The 20,703-nt window shown below is 50.2% G+C and overlaps 2 protein-coding genes and 1 pseudogene across 2 annotated transcripts in view; 1 reads left to right on the top strand and 2 right to left on the bottom strand.

Annotated features, from left to right (window-relative positions):
• ACER1 (alkaline ceramidase 1) overlaps positions 1-10,543 on the top strand; it is a 31,190-nt gene extending 20,647 nt beyond the window's left edge. The window contains exons 2-6 of the mRNA XM_032169423.2: positions 3,622-3,736; positions 3,831-3,972; positions 6,841-6,978; positions 9,399-9,536; positions 9,803-10,543. Of these exons, the coding sequence (XP_032025314.1) occupies positions 3,622-3,736; positions 3,831-3,972; positions 6,841-6,978; positions 9,399-9,536; positions 9,803-9,971 (702 nt within the window). The 3' untranslated portion in view covers positions 9,972-10,543. The remainder of the gene's footprint in view (positions 1-3,621; positions 3,737-3,830; positions 3,973-6,840; positions 6,979-9,398; positions 9,537-9,802) is intronic.
• LOC116478330 (large ribosomal subunit protein uL16-like) lies at positions 5,574-6,042 on the bottom strand. Its single transcript, XM_032169429.2, has one exon. The coding sequence runs from the start codon at positions 5,991-5,993 to the stop codon at positions 5,598-5,600; it is 396 nt and encodes a 131-aa protein (XP_032025320.1). The 5' UTR covers positions 5,994-6,042; the 3' UTR covers positions 5,574-5,597.
• Positions 5,962-6,089, bottom strand: LOC116479774 (small nucleolar RNA SNORA70; annotated as a pseudogene).
• Positions 10,544-20,703: the final 10,160 nt, after the last annotated feature.

Raw genomic sequence — 20,703 nt, 5'->3', positions numbered from 1 at the left:
TTCTTTTGAGATGGAGTCTCGTTCTCTCACCCAGGCTGGAGTGCATTGCAACAGTCTCAGCTCACTGCAACCTCTGTCTCCCAGATTCAAGTGATTCTCCTGCCTCAGCCTCCGAGTAGCTGGAGTCACAGGCACACACCACCATGCCCGGCTAATTTTTGTATTTTTTGTAGAGATGAGGTTTCACCATGTTGGCCAGGCTGGTCTCGAATTCCTGACTTCATGTGATTTGCCTGTCTCAACCTCCCCAAGTGCTGGGATTACAGGTGTGAGCCACCGCACCTGGGCTCATTCTTTTTTTTAATGGCTAAATGGTATTCCAGGCCAGGTGTGGTGGCTCACGCTTGTAATCCCAGCACATCGGGAGGCCAAGGCGGGTGGATCGCTTGAGTCCCTGGAGTTACAGACCAGCCTGGGCCACGTGGCCAAATCCCATCTATACAAAAAATACAAAAATTAGGCTGGGCGCGGTGGCTCACGCCTGTAATCCCAGCACTTTGGGAAGCCGAGGAGGGTGGATCACAAGGTCAGGAGATCGAGACCATCCTGACTAACACGGTGAAACCCCGCATCTACTAAAAATACAAAAAATCAGCCGGGCATGGCGGCGTGCACCTGTAGTCCCAGCTGCTGGGGAGGCTGAGTCAGCAGAATCGCATGAACCCAGGAGGTGGAGCTTGCAGTGAGCTGAGCTGGCGTCACTGCACTTCAGCCTGGGCGACAGAGCAAGACTCTGTCTCAAAAAACAAAACAAAACAAAACAAAAATTAGCTGGGCATGGTGGTGCATGCTTGTAGTCCCAGCTACTTGGGGGGCTGAGGTGGGAGGATTACTTGAGCCTGAGATGTTGAAGCTGCAGTGACCCATGATCATGTCACTGCAATCCAGCCTCAGCAACAGAGAGAGACCCTGTCTCAATAAATAATAAATAAATAAGTCTGGGCGCGGTGGCTCACGCCTGTAATCCCAGCACTTTGGGAGGCTGAGGCACGTGGATCATGAGGTCAGGAGATTGAGACCATGGTGAAACCCCGTCTCTACTAAAACTACAAAAAAAAATTAGCCAGGCATGGTGGCAGGTGCCTGTAGTCCCAGCTACTCGGGAGGCTGAGGCAGGAGAATGGTGTGAACCCAGAGGAGGAGCTTGCAGTGAGCTGAGATCGTGCCACTGCACTCCAGTCTGGGTGACAGAGCAAGACTCCATCTCAAAATAAAATAAAATAAAATAAATAAAATAATAAAAAAATAAAATTCCATTGTGTATATATACCACATCTTCTTTATCCAATCATTGGGTTGATTTCATATCTTCGCCTATGTGAATAGTGGGGCAATAAACATATGAATGCAGGTATATTTTAGTATAATGATTTCGTTTCCTTTGGGTAGATACCCAGTAGCGGGATTGCTGGATCAAATGTTAGTCCTAATTTTAGTTCTTTGAGAATTCTGCATACTGTTTTCCATAGAGGTTGTACCAATTTACATTTCCACCCATATTATATAAGTATTTGTCATATGAGAAACTTGCTGTGGCTCAGACATATCAGGGAGAGACTTTGTGGGGAGTCAAAGTCTGGCATCAGCACATCGGGGTCTTGAGCCATTTAATTTTGGGTGCAAATGGTCTTGTGACCTTTTTTTTTTTTTTTTTTTGAGATGAAGTCTCAGTCTGTTGGCCAGGCTGGAGTGCAATGGCACGATCTCAGCTCACGACAACCTCTGCCTCCCAAGTTCAAGCAATTCTCCCACCTCAGCCTCCCAAGTAGCTGGGATTACAGGCACCCACCACTACACCCAGCTATTTTTTTGTATTTTAGTAGAGACGGGATTTCACCATGTTGCCTAGGCTGGTCTCAAACTCCTGACCTCAAGTGATTTGCTTGCCTCAGCCTCCCAAAGTGTTAGGATTACAGGTGTGATCCACTGCATCTGGCCAATTTTTGTATTGTTTTACATTATTGTGAAATATATATTCATGTATTATATATATATATATTCATATTCACAATATATATTCACATACTGTTTTGTAGAGTTTCACTGTTTTTTGGGCTGGCCTTGAACTCCTGACCTCAGGTGATCTACCTGCCTCAGCCTCCCAAAGTGCTGGGATTACAGGTATGAGCCACCACGCCCGGCCATCACCTGAAGTTTCATTCACTCATATGTCTGATGACTGTATGGGGAAGAATTGAACCACTGGCCCTCCTCTGGCATCTCTCTCCATCTCAGTGTGGTCTCTACACATGGTTTCTCCAGCATGGTGGCTTCAAGGGTAGCCAGTCTTCTTGTGTGGTGGCCTAGGGTCTGGACGTCTTGTCCTATGAGATAGAAAAGGTGGAAGCCACAGTTCCTTTTATGACCTAACTTCAGAAGTCACACAGTATCATTTCTGCTTCATGCTGTTTGTCAGAAAGGCACTGCATCGTCTTTCCTTGTCTGCAAGGGCAAGGTCAACTCATGACGTCCATGGCCATATTTCAGCCCACAGGAAGAGGAAAGGGGGCAAGCTTTCCTTAAGTGGTTTTTGAAAGGACTGACCTGGAAGTAGTAGATGTCATTTACATTCTTATCTCATTGGCCAGAGCAGGTCACAAGGCCACAGTGAGCTGCAGTGAAGGCTGGGAAATGTAGTCTTTCATTGGGCAAGCTGTGTGCCCAGTTCAAACTTGGGAGATACTATTTTTATAGGAAAAAGGGCCTGGTGCAGTGGTTCATACCTATAATCTCAACACTTTAGGCTGTTGTGGGAGGATCACTTGAGGCTGGGAACTTGCAACCAGACTGAGTGACATAGTGAGACCCCTTCTCTACAAAAAATAAAAGAAAATTAGCCAGGTGGGGTGGTGGGCACCTGTAGTCCCAGCCACTCAGGAAGCTGAGGCAGGAGGATCCTCTGAGCTCAGCTGATTGAGGCTGCAATGAGCCATGATCACACCACTGCACTCCAGCCTGGCAGCAGACAGCAAGATCCTGACTGTAAAATAAATAGAAAAAGTAAAAGAGAAGAAGGAGAATATATACGGAAGTTTAGTGGATAGTCTTTGCCACACTCACTGAATGAATGAATGAACCAATAATGGATTGAGAAATTGATCTATGGATGACCAGCTGATGGTCAGGATCAGCTGAAAAGTGGCTAGGTGTGGTAGCTCAAACCTGTAATCCCACCACTTTGGGGAGGCCAAGGTGGGCGGATCACCTGAGGTCAGGAGTTCAAGAGCAGCCTGGCCAACATGGTGAAACCCTGTCTCTACCAAAAATATAAAAAATTAGCTGGGCGTGGTGGTGCGTGCCTTTAATCCCAGCTACTCGGGAGTCTGAGACAGGAGAATTGCTTGAACCTGGGAGGTGGAGGTTGCAGTGAGCTGAGATGGCACCACTGCGCTCCAGCCTGAGTGACAGAGCAAGACTCCAAGACTCCATCTAAAAAAAAAAAAAAAAAAAGGGTCGGCTGAAGGGTTGACAGGAGGTGAGTGACTGACAAATCCTGGGTTGATGAATTGCCTGAAATGCAGCAGGTAACGGACTGGCTGGTGACTGAGTGTCTGGACAGAGGGCAGCCTCCTCTGTCTCCCCTATCTGACAAGCTCCTCCCTGTGGCTCTCTCTGCTCCAGTTCTCCAATATCCCCTTCTTCATCTTCGGGCCACTGATGATGCTCCTGATGCACCCCTATGCCCAGAAGCGCTCCCGCTACATCTACGTTGTCTGGGTCCTCTTCATGATCATAGGTAGGGAGGTGTGGTTCAGGTCTGTGACAGTCGGGAGGCAGTGGGGGTTTAGAAGGTGGCGGCCCCCACTGACAGCCTGCCCTTGCCGCTGCAGGCCTGTTCTCCATGTATTTCCACATGACGCTCAGCTTCCTGGGCCAGCTGCTGGACGAGATCGCCATCCTGTGGCTCCTGGGCAGTGCCTATAGCATATGGATGCCCTGCTGCTATTTCCCCTCCTTCCTGGGGGGGAACAGGTGGGTCAGGGGCTGGCTGTCTAGACAGGGTGGGGTCTGAGTCTTCAGTTGACTCTGCCTGAGCTCACCTGAGTCCCCTGGGTCCCCACCCTTGACCCCTTTTGGGGCCCTTGGAATTCCTCCCCTGACCACTTCGGATTCTCTCCTGACCCTGCCTGACTCACTTGGGCTTCTGGAGACCCCTCCCCTGAGCTTACCTGGTTTCTTGGAATCCCTCCCTTGATCCTACTTTGATAACCTGGGACTTCCTCCAGAATCTGTTGCAGCCAACAGGAGTTCCAGGACCTCATGTCTATGCTTACTTGGGCCCGAGGGACTCCTCTCTGAGTCTCTCACCTGGGGTTCCTGGCATCTTTCATCTGATCTTCTTAGACCCCCTGGGTCCCTCTCTTGATCTAATTGATCCCCACTGACACCCTTGACCCCTGTGAAATAATCTCCTTCCCCTCCTCCTCCTCCTTCTCCTTCTCCTTCTCCTTCTCCTTCTTCTTCTCCTCCTTCTCCTTCTTCTCCCCCTCCCCTTCCCCCTCCTTCGCCTCCTCCTCCTTCTTCTTTTTTTTCCTCCTCCTCCTCCTCCTCCTCCTTCTTCCTTTTTGAGACAGAGTGTCACTCTGGCACCCACGCCGGAGTGCAGTGGTGCGATCTCGGCTCACTGCAGCCTCTGCCTTCAGGATTCAAGCAATCCTCCTGCCTCAGCCTCCCAAGTAGCTGGGATTACAGGCACCTGCCACCACACCCGGCTAATTTTTGTATTTTTAGTAGAGACGGTTTCACCATGTTGGCCAGGCTGGTCTCGAACTCCTGATCTCAAGTGATCCACCTGCCTTGGCGTCCCAAAGTGCTGGGATTACAGGCATGTGAAATTCTCTTCTAACCCGGCTTAACTCACCTGAGCCCTCCAGGACCCCCTCAGCCCACCCTGTCATCCTCTGGGAACACTGTCATCTTTCCTTAATCCCTACTGGGTCCTGGAGAGCCACTGTCTGACGTCTCTTAAATTCACCTGGACCAGGGATCCCTCCTTTCAGCCCTACTTGGCTCCCCTGAACTTGCCTGACCTCACCTGGGTCCTGGAAACCATCACGCTCTCCCAGGCCCCCTGGGACCCTCTTCTTATCCTACTGAGTCCTCCCTGGGATTCCCCTTTAGACGCTGCCTGGGTTCACCTGGGCTCCCTGAGACTCTGCTGAGTCCACCTGGGAGCCTCAGGACCTTCTTCTCCTTCTCCTTCTCCTTCTCCTTCTCCTTCTTCTTCTTCTTTTTTTTAGATGAAGTCTCGCTGTGTCCCCCAGGCTGGAGTGCAGTGGTGCAATCTTAGCTCGCTGCAAACTCCAATTCCCAGGCTCAAGCGATTCCTGCCTCAGCCTCTTTAGTAGCTGAGATTACAGGCACGTGCCACCACATCCAGCTAATTTTTTGTATTTTTGGTTGAGACAGGGTTTTGCCATGTTGCCCAGGCTGGTCTCGAACTCCTGAGCTCAAGCGATCCTCCCACCTTAGCCTCCCAAAGTGCTGCGATTACAGTCACGAGCCACCGTGCCTGGCTAGGACCCTTTTTCTTTTTTTTGGACAGGAAGTAGAATTTATTGGTGAGCATTAAGAGGGGGTCAGCACATTGGAAGCCCTCATGAGTGCAGGGCCTGCCACTTGTCCAGAGGGCCACGATTGGGGATGTACTTGACCCCACAGCCATCTGGAATGAGCCGCTTCTCAGCCACCATGTCTTCAAATTCATCAGCATTGAACTTGGTGAAGCCCCATTTCTTTGAGATGTGGATCTTCTGGCGGCCAGGAAACTTGAACTTGGCCCTGCGCAGGGCCTCAATCACATGCTCTTTGTTCTGCAGCTTGGCGCGGATGGACATGATAACTTGGCCAATGTGAACCCTGGCCACAGTGCCCTGGGGCTTTCCAAAGGCACCTCGCATGCCTGTTTGGAGCCTACATTGGGGTAGTGCAAGGTCAGAAACATGAACATCCATCGGAAAGGCCTGTCTCCAAGGTCCCTTAGAGCAACCCATACAACCAACAGGCTGCGTACACTACCAAGGAAGCTGCTGTGTGCAGCCATTGCACAATGGGCCCCCATGAGGAAAGGACCCTTTTTCTTGTTGTCGTTTTTGAGACAGAATCTCCCTCTGTCACCCAGGCTGGAGTGCCGTGGCATGATCTTGGCCCACTGAAACCTCTGCCTCCTGGGTTCAAGCAATTCTCATGCCTCAGCCTCCTGAGTAGCTGGGATTACAGGCATCTGCCATCACACCTGGTTAAATTTTGTAATTTTTGGTAGAAATGGGGTTTCACTAGGGCCAGGTGCAGTGGTTCACGCCTGTAATCCTAGCACTTTGGGAGGCCGAGGCGGGCGGATCATGAGGTCAGGAGATCGAGACCATCCTGGCTAACATGGTGAAACCCTGTCTCTACTAAAAATATAAAAAATGAGCCTGGCATGGTGGCAGGCGCCTGTAGTCCCAGCTACTCAGGAGGCTGAGGCAGGAGAATGGCGTGAACCCGGGAGGCGGAGTTTGCAGTGAGCTGAGATCGTGCCACTGCACTCCAGCCTGGGCGACAGAGCGAGACTCCGTCTCAAAAAAAAAAAGAAAGAAAGAAATGGGGTTTCACCATGTTGGCCAGGCTGGTCTCGAACTCCTGACCTCAGGTGATCGGCCCACCTCAGCCTCCCAAAGTGCTGGAATTACAGACATGAGCCACTGTGCCCTGCCTGGCTAGGACCCTTTTCTGAGCCTATCTGGGCTCCCCAGAATCCTGTCCTTTCCTCACCCACCTGGGCCACGAGATCTCCAAGTGACCTTGCCTATAATCCCAGGACCTCCCTTCCCACCTACAGCTGAGGCCCTTCCTCCCCAGGTCCCAGTTCATCCGCCTGGTCTTCATCACCACTGTGGTCAGCACCCTCCTGTCCTTCCTGCGGCCCACGGTCAATGCCTACGCCCTCAACAGCATTGCCCTGCACATTCTCTACATCGTGTGGCAGGAGTACAGGAAGTGAGTGAAGACTGCAGGTGCCCGGGCAGGAGGCTCCCATCCCCCTCCTAGCACCCCTGACTCCAGGCTCGCGGAGGGGACGTCCCTTCTCCAAGATCACCCACTAACAAATGGCCCTGCCAGGATTTGAACCTGACTGACTGCAGAGCTTGTCTTTTTTTTTTTTTTCCCTTGAGATGGAGCCTTGCTCTGTCGCCCAGGCTGGAGTGCAAGGGCGTGATCTTGGTTCACTGCAACCTCTACCTCCCATGCTCAAGCAATCCTCCCACTCCAGCCTCCCAAGTAGCTGGGACTAGAGGCATATGCCATCACGCCAGGATAATTTTTGTATTTTTCTTTGTAGAAACAGGGTTTCGTCATGTTGCCCAATCTGGTCTTGAACTCCTGGGCTCAAGCGATCCACCCACCTCAGCCTCCCAAAGTGCTGGTATTACAGGCGTGAGCCACTGCATCCACCCTACACTATCCTTATTTTTATTTATTTATTTATTTATTTTTGAGACAGAGTCTCGCTCTGTCTTCCAGGCTGGAATGCAGTGGTGTAATCTCAGCTCACTGCAAACTCCGCCTCCCGGGTTCAAGTGATACTCCTGCCTCAGCCTCCCGAGCAGCTGGGATTACAGGTGTACGCCACCATGCTCAGATAATTTTTGTATTTTTAGTAGAGACGGACTTTCATCATGTTGGCCAGGCTGGTCTCAAACTCCTGACCTCAGGTGATCCGCCCACCTCGGCCTCCCGAAGTGTTGAGATTACAGGCGTGAGCCACTGTGCCCAGCAGAGCTTGTCCTTTTTATGATGAAACCCAGAAACAGATGAAACCCAGAGAAAATAGCCCCACAAACATCCCCACGCCCAGTAACCAGCCACAACAACCATCCACATTTTGTCAATCTGTCACATATTTCTCCCAGATTTCATACAATTTCACCCCTAATTTTTTTTATAATTTAACTCTCCTGATTACAAAAAATATATTATTCTTGCCAGGCGTGATGGCTCAAGCCTGTAATCCCAGCACTTTGGGAGGTTGAGGCACACATACCTCTACTCCAAAACATACAAGCACCAAAGGGCTTGTTGGTTAAGAATAAAGATTATGCAGTCAGAAAAACTTGGTTTAGATCCCAGCTCTGCCACTTACCAGCTGTGTAACCATGGGGTGGGGTGGGGCATAGAGTAATCCCTGTGCCTCAGTTTACTCCTCTACCAAGTTCTTGTGAGGACTGAGTTAATATCTTTTTTTTTTTTTTGAGACGGAGTCTCGCTCTTGTTGCCCAGGCTGGAGCACAATGGTGAGATCCCGGCTCACTGCAATCTCCACCTCCTGGGTTCAAGTGACTCTTCTGCCTCAGCCTCCTGAGTAGCTGAAATTACAGATGCGCGCCAACATGCCCGGCTAATTTTTGTATTTTTAGTAGAGACGGACTTTCGTCATGTTGGCCAGGCTGGTCTCGAACTCCTGACCTCAGGTGATCTGCCCGCCTCGGCCTCCCAAAGTGCTGGGATTACAGGCTTGAGCTGCCGTGCCCGGCCGACTGAGTCAATATTTGAAGGTGTTTTATTTATTATTGTTACTTATTTATTTTTATTTTTTATTTTATGTATTTATTTATTTAAGATGGAGTCTTGCTCTGTCACCCAGGCTGGAGTGCAGTGGCACAATCCCGGTTCATTGCAACCTCCACCTCTTGGGTTCAAGTGATTCTCCTGGCTCAGCCTCCCAAGTAGCTGAGATTACAGGTGGCTACCACCATGGCCGGCTAATTTTTTTTGTATTTTTAGTAGAGTCAGAGTTTCACCATGTTGGCCAAGCTGGTCTCAAACTTCTGGCCTGAAGTGATTCACCTGCCTTGGCCTCCCAAATTGCTGGGATTACAGGTGTGAGCCATCACGCCTGGCCTATTATTGTTTTTTAAGACAGGGTCTTACTCTGTCACCCAGGCTGGAGTGCAGTGGCGCAATCACGGCTCACTGCAGCCTTGCACTCCTGGGCTCTAATGATCCTCCTGCCTCAGCCTCCCGAGTAACTGGAACTGCAGGCATGCGCCACCATGCCTGGCTAATTTTAACTTTTTTTTTTTTTTTGTAGAGTTAGGGTCTTGCTGTTTTGCCCAGGCTGGTCTTAAACTCCAGGGCTCAAGCGATCCTCCCAACCTCAGCCTCCCAAAGTGCTGGGATTACAGGCATGAGATACTGTGCCTGGCTTGAAGGCCATTTGGAACTGCACCTGGTGTGCTGGAAATGCTCAGTGTTAGTTCTAAGCACGAGATTGGGCCCCCTCTGCTTGCACCCTCAATTCCTGCTGTTTCCCTTCTCCCAGCCTCTGAGCCTCATCACTGTGGAAAGAGGAATTTCCCATGAGCCCCCTCAGGTGCTGCTCTCTGAGCCAGCCCCTGGTCCCCCTCTCCCCTCTCTAGGACCAGCAGTAAGGAGCTTCGGCACCTGATTGAGGTCTCCGTGGTTTTATGGGCTGTTGCTCTGACCAGCTGGATCAGTGACCGTCTGCTTTGCAGCTTCTGGCAGAGGATTCACTTCTTCTATCTGCACAGCATCTGGTAAGTGTGTGTTCTGAGGCTGTGCGGGGCCCAGAGTCAGAGAATCTTAGATGCCAGAGCTCAGAGTAGGAGCCTGGGGGCTAGGGGTGGAGAAGCAGAGAGAGGAGAGCCAGATACTGTGACCTGGCGGTAGGGGAAGGCTGCAGTCAGGGGGCCAGACCCAGAAGGCTCCCTTGGATGGTCAAGATCCATTAGAAATAAAAAGAGGGCCGGCGTGAGGCTGTGGGTATCTTGTGCCCCCCCCACCTTCGCTCTGCATTCCACAGGCATGTGCTCATCAGCATCACCTTCCCTTATGGCATGGTCACCATGGCCTTGGTGGATGCCAACTATGAGATGCCAGGTGAAACCCTCAAAGTCCGCTACTGGCCTCGGGACAGTTGGCCCGTGGGGCTGCCCTATGTGGAAATCCGGGGTGACGACAAGGACTGCTGAGACCTGCCAGCCTCTTGACTATCCAACCACCCGACGACTTGCCTGTGTCTTGAGAAGGGAGCCCCGGTCAGGACTTGCACCTGAGGGACACTCGTGGTTCCTTCCTCTGTTTCCCCTTCCGTGTCCTCCTTCTCCTGCGCTGCCCTGCCTTGAGGCAGATGATGGACTTTGTGACATCTCTGAGCAGCAGCCTGATGACTGTGGGGGGCTGTCTCACGCATCTCCCCTCCATGACTCCCCCCATCCTCTTTCATTTCCTCCTCTGTGTCCACAGCCTCCCAGTGACCATTGTCACATGAGCTGGTGGGACTGAGTCACCAGGTACTGGGGTGACTGAAGGATGTGGCATCTAAATATTAGCTTCTAGGCTGGGCACGCTGACTCATGCCTATAATCCCAGCACTTTGGGAGGCCGAGGTGGGTGGATCACCTGAGGTCAGAAGTTCAAGACTAGCCTGGCCAACATGGCAAAACCCCGCCTCTACTAAAAATACAACAATTAGCCGGGCGTGGTGGTGCACGCCTGTAATCTCAGCTACTTGGGAGGCTGAGGCTGGAGAATCGCTTGAACCCAGGAGACAGAGTTCTCAGTGAGCTGAGATCATGCCATTGCACTCCAGCCTGGGTGACCAGAGAGACTCTGTCTCAAAAAATAATAAATAAATAAATAAATAAATAAATAAATAAATATTAGCTTCTAAATATTGGTGGTCACTACCAGACTCCCTCATCTGTCTGTGGCCACAGCAATATCCCTGATTCTTGGGGGACACCCCAGAGAATGAATATGACTTCCAGGCACCTCATTCTACATCCACATGTGCATGTGGAGATGTTACACACAGACCCACTCACCTCTTCCCATGGACTTATGAGGTCCTCGGGTTCACAGCTGAGGACAGCAGAGTCCCAGACTGGGCAATCTGGGTGCTTTGGGGGCATGTGGACATGAGAGAGGAGCGAGGGTGGCCAGGATAGTCTCTAAAGCAGTGGTGGAGTGGTGGGGAAGGGCGGTTTTCATGGTGGTTAAGAGCACGGGGCTGGGAGTCAGGCAGACCTAAGTTAGAATTCCTGCTCCACCATTTTCCAGTTGTACATTTCTTGGGGAAGTGATTTTTCCTGCCACAGAAGCTCAAGGACATTGTCTATAAAACAGAAATAATATTCCTTGTCTTGTGGGGGTTTTTGTGTGGTTAAAACAAATGAATGTGTGTGAAGTCCTTAGCATAGAGTTTGACAAACATCCAGCCACCCACTCATCCTTTAATTCATCTGCCCCATAATTTATTCATCCATTCATTCATTCATCTACCATTAATTTGTTCATTCATCCATCCACCCACCCTTTAATTCATCTACCCATTAATTTATTCCTCTATCCATTCATCATCCACCCATCCTTTGATTCAACCATTCATTAATTTATCCATCTATCCATCCACCTACCCATCCTTTATCTACCCATTAGTTTATCCATCTTCCTATCTTTTAATTCATCCACACATTAATTTCTCCATCCTTCCATCCACCTGTTAATCCACCCATCCATTACTTTATCCATTCATCCAGCCACCATTAATTTATCCATTCTTTAATTCACCCATCCGTTACTTTAGCCATTCATCCAGCCACCATTAAATTTATCCATCTGTCCATCCATCCATCTATTGAAATCTCCATTGAACTATCCATCTATTCAGCCTTTAATTTGCCCATCCAGTAATTTATCCAACCATTCCGCCTTTCATCTATTATCTATCCTTTAATCCACCTATTCATTCATTAATGTATCTATCCATCCATTGAATCATCCATCAAACTATCCATTAATCCATCCATCCATTATCAATTATTCATCATCATCCATCATTTATTATCCTTTCATTCATCCACCTATTAAGCCATTTATCCATTAATTTACCCAATTATTTATCCATCACCTTACCCTACATCCATCCATCCATCCATCCATCCATCCATTCGCCCACATTTAGCCATTCATTTGCCCATTCATTTATCCATCCAAATCATTCAACCATCCTTTCATTCATCTACTTTTCAACTACTCATTCATTCACCCATTCAACACACGTACATATATTGGGCTCCTGCTATATATCAGATGCTAGCCTCTGGGGATCCAAGACAACAAAGACATACAACATCCTTGCCCTAATGAAGGATATGGATATTAAACAAATAAAAAGACACACACAGCACTTGCAGACATTGATAGGCGCTAAAAGAGATAAAATATAATAATATTCTGGAAGATGACAGTTGTGGGAGCAGCATTATCACATGGGTGGTCCAGGGAGTGCACTTTGCAGTTGAGCCCTCAATGACAAGAGGGAACCAACGATACCAAAAGCCAGGGCAAGGCCATTCTGGACAGAGTGAATGGCTGTGTGAAACCCCTGGGATGGGAATGAGCTTGCAAGCTGGAGCAACAGCAAAGACTGTTGGCCAGGCTCGCTGTCTCATGCCTGTAATCCCAACATTTTGGGAGGCTGAGGCGGGAGGATTGCTTGAGCCCAGGAGTTCAAGACCAGCATGGGCAACACAGCAAAACCCCCTCTCTATGAAAAATCAAAAAAAACATTAGCCGGGTGTGGTGGCATGAGACTGTAGTCCCAGCTACTTGGGAGGCTGAGGTGGAGGATGGCTTGAGTCCAGAAAGTGGAGGTTGTGCCACTGCCTTCCAGCCTGGACACATAGTAAGAGGTTCTTATCTGGGGTCCCTGGATGGGTTTCAGCGTCCACAGACCACCTGACATTGTGTGCAAAAGATGGGTGTTTGGGCATACAATCTAGGTGCCTGGAGTGCATCACTTTAGATAGATGAGAATACTCTCATAGCTGTGGCTCAGAGAGGGCAAGTGACTTGCCTAAGGCCACACAGCGTGGACTTGAACCCAGTCTGTCCTTCTCCAAAGCTCTTTGCACCGCAGTGAGACAGTAGTGGGATTGAACTTGGATTCCTGGTCATCTGCTTCCGAGTCCTTCTTCCTTTCTTGTTCTAGAAGCCAGAGGTTTTTCACTTGTGGCTCCAGGATGTATCATGGTGGTAGGAAGAGGCGGGGTTGGGGATGTCTATAAACTTGTAAAATCATCTGCAAAATATTGTGTGTCTTGGTGTATTTGGGGGAGAGGAGCTGTGATTCCGTGACATCCCCTGAAGAGGTGTTTGACCACCCAAAGAGTTGAGAACCTCAGTTAAAAATCTTCTTGGGGAGGGTGGCTGAGCACCGTGGCTCACGCCTGTAATCCCAGCACCTTGGGAGGCTGAGGTGGGCAGATCGCGAGGTCAGGAGATGGAGACCATCCTGGCTCATGTGGTGAAACCCCATCTCTACTAAAAATATAAAAAATGAGCCAGGCGTGGTGGCGGGCGCCCGTAGTTCCAGCTACTTGGGAGGCTGAGGCAGGAGAATGGCGTGAACCTGGGAGGCAGAGCTGGCAGTGAGCCGAGATCACACCACTGCACTCCAGCCAGGGCGATACAGCGAAACTCTGTCTCAAAAAAAAAAAAAAAAAAAATTAGCCAGGCGTGGTGGCACGCGCCTGTAGTCCCAGCTAAAGAATCAACCAACAAAATCTTCTGAGGGAGGAGGATAGAGAAGCGCTTGCCTCCTCCCCTGACCCTGTGGCTCTTTCTCTTCTTTGCCAGCTTATGTGGCCCAAGTGTAAAGTCATGTAAAAAAAATCCCACTCTGTCCCCAGTATCTGTCCTCTGGCTCCTGCTGGACCCTCGTCACAGCCTCCTCTTGAGGCATGAATGTAGCTGATGAGCAAGAGACCTGGGTGACCTCCGCTTCCCGGTTCAAGTGAGTCTCGTGCCTCAGCCTCCTCAGTAGTTGGGATTACAGGCACATGCCGCCACGCCTGGCTAATTTTTGTATTTTTAGTAGAGATGGGGTTTCACCGTATTGGCCAGGGTGGTCTCGAACTCCTGACTTCATGATCCGCCCACCTCGGCCTCCCAATCCAGTCTGTAATTCTTTTTTATTTTTTTTGAGACGGAGTCTCACTCTGTCACCCAGGCTGGAGTGCAGTGGCGCGATCCTGGCTCACTGGAAGCTCCGCCTCCTGGGTTCACGCCATTCTCCTGCCTCAGCCTCCTGTGTAGCTGGGACTACAGGCGCCTGCCACTGCGCCCGACTAATTTTTTGTATTTTTAGTAGAGACAGGGTTTCACTGTGTTAGCCAGGATGGTCTCGATCTCCTGACCTAGTGATCCACCCGCATCAGCCTCCCAAAGTGCTGGGATTACAGGCGTGAGCCACTGTGCCCGGCCTCCAGTCTATAATTCTAACAAGCTACAGGACCCTTGCACATCCTAGTTTCCATCAGGGAAGGTCTCTTGGTGACAAAGGACAAAATATTCAACCCCCACTGCCTGAAATAACAAATGGACAATCAGCATATATACTTTTTTTTTTGAGATAAGATCTCTGTTGCCTACACTGGAGTGCAGTGGTGTGATCTCGGCTCACTGCAACCTCCACCTCCTGGGTTCAAGCGATTCTCGTGCCTCAGCCCCCCAAGCAGCTGGGATGACAGGCACCCACCACCATACCTGGGTAATTTTTGTATTTTTAGTAGAGACGGGGTTTTACCATGTTGGCCAGGCTGGTCTTGAACTCCTGACCTCAGGAGATCCACTTAATCAGGAAGGTCTGTTGGTGAAAAAGGACAAAATATTCAACCCCAACTGACTGAAATCACAAACGGACAATCAGCAATATGTACTTTTGTTTGTTTATTTGAGACAGAGTCTTGCTCTGTCACCCAGGCTGGAGTGCAGTGGCACAATCTCGGCTCACTGCAACCTCTACCTTCTGGGTTCAAACAATTCTTCTGCCTCAGCCTCCCAAGTAGCTGGGACTGCAGGTGCGCGCAAGCATGCCGGCTAATTTTTATATTTTTAGTAGAGGTGGGGTTTCACCATGTTGCCCAGGCTGGTCTGGAACTCCTGAGCTCAGGTGATCTGCCCACCTCAGCCTCCCAAAGTGCTGGGATTATAGGCATGAGCCACTGTGCCTGGCCAGCATATATACTTTTGAAGTTCAGCCCCAGGCTGCAGACCTGGCTGGGTCCAGGCTTCAAATGATGTCACCAGGGCCAGGCTCTCTTCGTCCCTCTGGCTGGCTTCATGGGTGGGAGCGGCCACCAGGAGAGCTGAGCTGCCTTCCTTCCTTCTAAGTTTAAAAGTGAACTCAAAAGCTCCAAGCACAGGCTTGGTGGCTCATGCCTGTAATCCCAGTGTTTTGGGAGACCGAGGTGAGAGGATTTTTTGAGACCAGCCTGGGCAACACAGTGAGAACCTGTGTCTACAAACAAATTAAGAATTAGCCAAGCATGGTGGTGTACACCTGTGGTCTTAGCTACTTGGGAGGCTGAGGCAGGAGGATTGCTTCATGAGCCAGGGAGGTGGAGGCTACAGTGAGCCATGATCACACCACTGCACTCCAGCCTGGGTGACAGAGTGAGCCCCTGTCTCAAAAAAAAAAAAAAAAAAAAAAAGGAAAGAAAAGAAAAGAGAGGCTGGAGCAGTGGCTCACGCTTGTAATCCTAGCGCTTTGAAAGGCCAAGGTGAGTAGATTGCCTGAGATAAGGAGTTCGAGACCAGCCTGGGCAACATGGTGAAACCCCATCTCTACTAAAATACAAAAAATTAGCTGGGCATGGTGTCACACACTTGTGATTCCAGCTACTCGGGAGACTGGGGCAGAAGAATCGCTTGAACCCAATTGGCGGAGGTTGCAGTAAGCTGAGATTGCACCACTGCACTCCAAACTGGGCGACAGAGTGAAACTCTGCCTCAAAAAAAAAATGCTGGGTGCAGTGGCTTATGCCTATAATCCCAGCACTTTGGGAGGACAAAGCGGGCAGATCACCTGAGGTCAAGAGTTCGAGACCAGTCTGGCCAACATGGTGAAACCCTGTCTCCACTAAAAATACAAAAAATTAACTGGGTGTGGTGGCACAAACTTGTAATCCCAGCTATTCAGGAGGCTGAGGCAGGAGAATCACTTGAACCCAGGAAACCCAGGAGGCAGAGATTGCAGTGAGCTGAGATCACGCCACTGCATTCCAGCCTGGGCGACAAGAGCAAAACTCTGTCAAAATAATAATAATAATAATAGCAGCTCCAGGCACACATGAAGATGCTCAATATCATTGTTATTAGGGAAATGAAAATCACTGGTCAGGCGCAGTGGCTCACAACTGTATTCACCACACTTTGGGAGGTCGAGGTTGGCGGATCACCTGAGGTTAGGAGCGTGAGACCAGCCTGGCCGACATGGTGAAACCCCATCTCTACTAAGAATACAAAATTTAGCCGGGCATGGTGGTGGGCACCTGTAATCCCAGCTACTCGGGAGGCTGAAGCAGGAGAATCGCTTGAACCCAGGAGGCGGAGGTTGCAGTGAGCCGAGATCAAGCCACTGCACTCCAGCCTGGGCGACAGAGCCAGACTCTATCTCAAAAAAATATATACTTATGTATGTGTATTGCAACAGGTGGCTGTGTGTGTACTTTTGTGGCGGGCAGCAAACTGGGAGGTTACAGGAAACAGGCTGGAGGCCAAAAGGAATTCCAAAAAGTATCCAAAAGAGGGCTGGACCATCTACCAGGAGAAATAAAAAGGGAACACTCAATATTGTTCCCGGGGTGCAAATAAAGTAAACCACTAGAGGGCGGTAGAGACCTAATGTATTAACAGTAACAGTTGCGTTACAGACCAAAAGCAAGACCAGAACATCCAAAATGTTACTTTCTTTGGAGTTCAAGACCAGCCTGGGCAACATAGGGAGACCCTATCTCTACAAAAAAATTTTAAAAATTAGCTGGATGTGGTGGCACATGCCTGTGGTCCCAGCTACTGGGGAGGCTGAGGTGGGAGGATCGCTTGAGCCCGGGATGTCGGGGCTGCAGTGAGCTATGATTGTGCCATTGCACTCTAGCCTGAGGTGACTAGATTTAAAAATCTAGGCCGGGCGTGGTTGCTCACGCCTGTAATCCCAGCACTTTGGGAGGCCAAGGCGGGAGGATCACGAGGTCAGGAGATCGAGACCATTCTGGCTTAACACAGTGAAACCCCATCTCTACTAAAAATACAAAAAATTAGCTGGGCGTAGTGGCGGGTGCCTGTGGTCCCAGCTACTCGGGAGGCTGAGGCAAGAGAATGGCTTGAACCTGGGAGGCGGAACTTGCAGTGAGTCGAGATCGCGCCACTGCACTCCAGCCTGGGAGACTCTGTCTCAAAAAAAAAAAAATCTAAAAAGCTGAAGAGGTGCAAGTACAGTTTGTCACATGCATATATTGCATAATGGTGGTCTTGACTTTTCGTGTATCCATCACCTGAATAATATACTTTGTATCTGTTATACAATTTTTCATCACTTTCTCTCCTTCCGCACGCCCCCGCCCACACAATGTCTATCATTCCACACTCTATGCCCATGTGTACACATTATTTAGATACCACTTATAAGTGAGAATATACGGCATTTGACTTTCTTTCACCCATCTCCAGAACTTTCTCATCTTCCCAGCATGAAACTGTCCCCATGAAACATTCACTCCCCCGCACCCTCCCCTGCCCCTGGCATCCACCAGCCTATTTTCTGTCTCTATGAATCTGTTGACTTGAGGGACCTCCTAGGAGTGGAATCACACAGGATTTGTCCCTTTGTGTCTGGCTTATTTCACTTAGCATAATGTCTTCAGGGTTCATAGATACCAGGTCTTGCTCTATTACCCAGCCCAGAGTGCAGTGGTGCCATTGCAGAATCCTTGGGACGGTGTCACTTTTCTGGCTGTAAACCTCTGTGGCTGGTGGCATCTTTGCCCGAGTTTTGCTCAGGCCCACTGGGCTCATTCTGCCCACTTGGCCTGGCAGGCTGCACTCGGCTCTTGCTACCAGTTTGGATCCCACATCTGCCAAGGGTGGGCCAGGTGGGGAGTGGCAAGGGGTGTGTGTTCAAGCAAGTATGGGGTCTAGCCCCTGTGCACAGTCAGGCACACCGGCTGCTGCAGCAGGTTGAGCAGTTCCAGGTGCCGGCATGGGCACTAGCTCTCTGCAAGGCTGCGGCTTGACCAGGTGCACCACAAGTAGCGTCCATGGCTGCCACCAGGGACCATGGTGGAGCCCAGAAGCTTGGAGACTCCAAGCTTCATGCTGGGCCTCAAAGAGGGAGTCACAGCCCTAGCTCAGGGAGCTCCCAGGTCTAGGCTCCCTGAAGGGCTGGGGCTCTTCTCTCCTTCTCATCACTCTCAACGTGGCAAGCAAGGGGCATGTTTCAGCCCTGTTTGTGTTATAGCTCTTCCAGTCCTGCCATTTGGCAGGTTCCAAGCTCTTGTCCCGCGCCCAAGAAGAATGAGGTACGTGGCCAAGTGGAGGGTCAGCAAGGTGAAGAGGAGCTTTATTGAGCAACAGAATAGCTCAGAGTGGGCCCTGGAGTGGGTAACTCCTCTCTGTAGCTGGTTGTCATGTCAAGTGTTCAGCTCTCAGCAGAGAGGAGGCCCCAGAGTGGGTTGCTCCTCTTTGCAGCTGGTCATCCCTATATTTGTCCAGCTATGGCTGAGCCCCGGGCTTTGATGGGCCTCAGAGGGGAGGAAGTCCATGCTGATTGGTCCATGAGCAGCCTGGAAAAGGCACCACAAGTTCCCACTCTAGTCTGTGGGACTGGCATCCTGGTCCCCAGGCTTCAGGGCCTCCCTGGCTTGAAGGTGGGACCCCACCAGGGATCCACACCCTTCCACCCAAGAACCTGTCTGCCTCCTGCTGCTGTTCATGGTGCTGAGGCTGTAGATGCCAAGGGGCACCTGCAGGCCAGCACTGAGCTGCGCTCAACCCCTTCCTCAGCTTCCCTCCTATGCTCATCAGCCCCCAAAGTCCAGAGGGGGCTGAGGCAGCAGGGGAGTGCAGTGTCACCACTGCCCCAAGCATGTGCACACCCAGCTGGGCTGTGACAGTGCCTGGGCTTGGCCCCAACTTTGCTCTGAGACTGGAATGGGTGCCGACAGCAGGGAGAAGCCAGGCAGTGGGAGCAGGCATTTCCAAACCTGTAAGGGCAGGGAAGCCTTCCCGGGACCCCAAGAGTGCAGGGATGCCTGGGTCCACAGCCTCTGTTTGGGTGGCTGCAGCTGCACTGGGGTTGTGTGGGAATCCTGTCTACTCTGTGGAGTGGGAGGCCCAGCTCTGCAGCTGTGGTTTGGGTGGCTGCGGCCGCACCTGGAGAGCTCTCATCCCAACTCAGGAGGGGCGGGACTCCTGATTGGCCCTGCCAAAGCCATCAATGTCCCCTCTGAAGAGGTACGTCTAACTGCCGTTAGGGTAGGGATCATGACTATTCTTTTTTTTTTTTCTTTCAGAGTTTCACTCTTGTTGCCCAGGCTGAAGTGCAGTGGTGTGATCTTGGCTCACTGCAACCTCTGCCTCCCAGGTTCAAGTGATTCTCCTGCCTCAGCCACCCAAGTAGCTGGGACTACAGGCATGCACCACCACACCCAGTTAATTTTTGTATTTTTAGTAGAGATGGGGTATCACCATGTTGGCCAAGCTGGTCTTGAACTCCTGACCTCATGATCCACCTGCCTCGGCCTCCCAAAGTGCTGAGATTACAGGCATGAGCCACCGAGCCTGGCCGGATGATGACCATTCTTAACTCCTTCATGCTGACAGGGGGCATTTTTTTTTTCAGAAAAATGGCAGTCAGATTTTCCCTCAGGGACCTATTTAAGGGCCCCCAGTAAAAAGGAGTCATTGTCTGAGGCTCCATTTGCATCACCATTTGGAGTTTGACAGTCTGTCCCTTTAGTTTCTTCTGAGCTGCAGTCAGAGATCACTGATTGGTTCACTCCTACAAATGTCAAAAGTTACAAATAGCTGGAAAGAAAAGCTTCCTTGATTCTGAAAAACAAAACAAAGGATCAGCAATGTTCCAAGCAAAAAATCAAGAATGATTACTTTGGTCTTCCATTAGTTCAGTTCACCCAGTCAACTCCTGTTCACAATCTCCAAAGTTATCAGAAACCTGCACTCAAGGTCTATAATCCACCCTTTGAAGAAGATCAAAACAAGACAACAGCCGGGCATGGTGGCTCATGCCTGTAATCCCAGCACTTTGGGAGGCTAAGGTGGGTGGATCACGAGGTCAGGAGATCAAAACCATCCTGGCTAACATGGTGAAACCCCGCCTCTACTAAAAATACAAAAAATTAGCCAGGCATGGTGGCAGGCGCCTGTAGTCCCAGCTACTCAGGAGAGACGGAGGCAGGAGAATGGCATGAACCCGGGAGGCGGAGCTTGCAGTGAGCCGAGATTGCGCCACTGCACTCCAGCCTGGGCGACAGAGCAAGACTCTGTCTCAAAAAAAAAAAAAAAGCAAGACAACAATTGTCTATGAATGTCAAAATGTCCTAGGGTAGTCACAGTCAAAATCATGATTGACAAAGAAATTTGGTAACCGCTGTGGTCTACAATAACCTAACACAATAACCCTAATTATGATTCATAACACATCCTCAGACATCAGAACTTTAGAAATCCCATACAATTTTGGAACACATATTAACATTATTCACTGAAATGTAACCCACAGAAGATCAAACACCACCTTATTTCGACAATCCTATGTAGCTAAACATGTCAAATCATCCTGTCTACTTCTTCCCTGGACACTCCAGGGATCCTCTGTAGCATCCAAAAGTTAGGGGTTAG

The sequence above is a fragment of the Hylobates moloch genome, unplaced genomic scaffold (assembly GCF_009828535.3).
Source record: "Hylobates moloch isolate HMO894 unplaced genomic scaffold, HMol_V3 SCAFFOLD_12, whole genome shotgun sequence".
Taxonomy (NCBI): domain Eukaryota; kingdom Metazoa; phylum Chordata; class Mammalia; order Primates; family Hylobatidae; genus Hylobates; species Hylobates moloch.
Note: the sequence above shows the minus strand (reverse complement) of the source record. Positions and strands in the feature narration are given on the sequence as shown.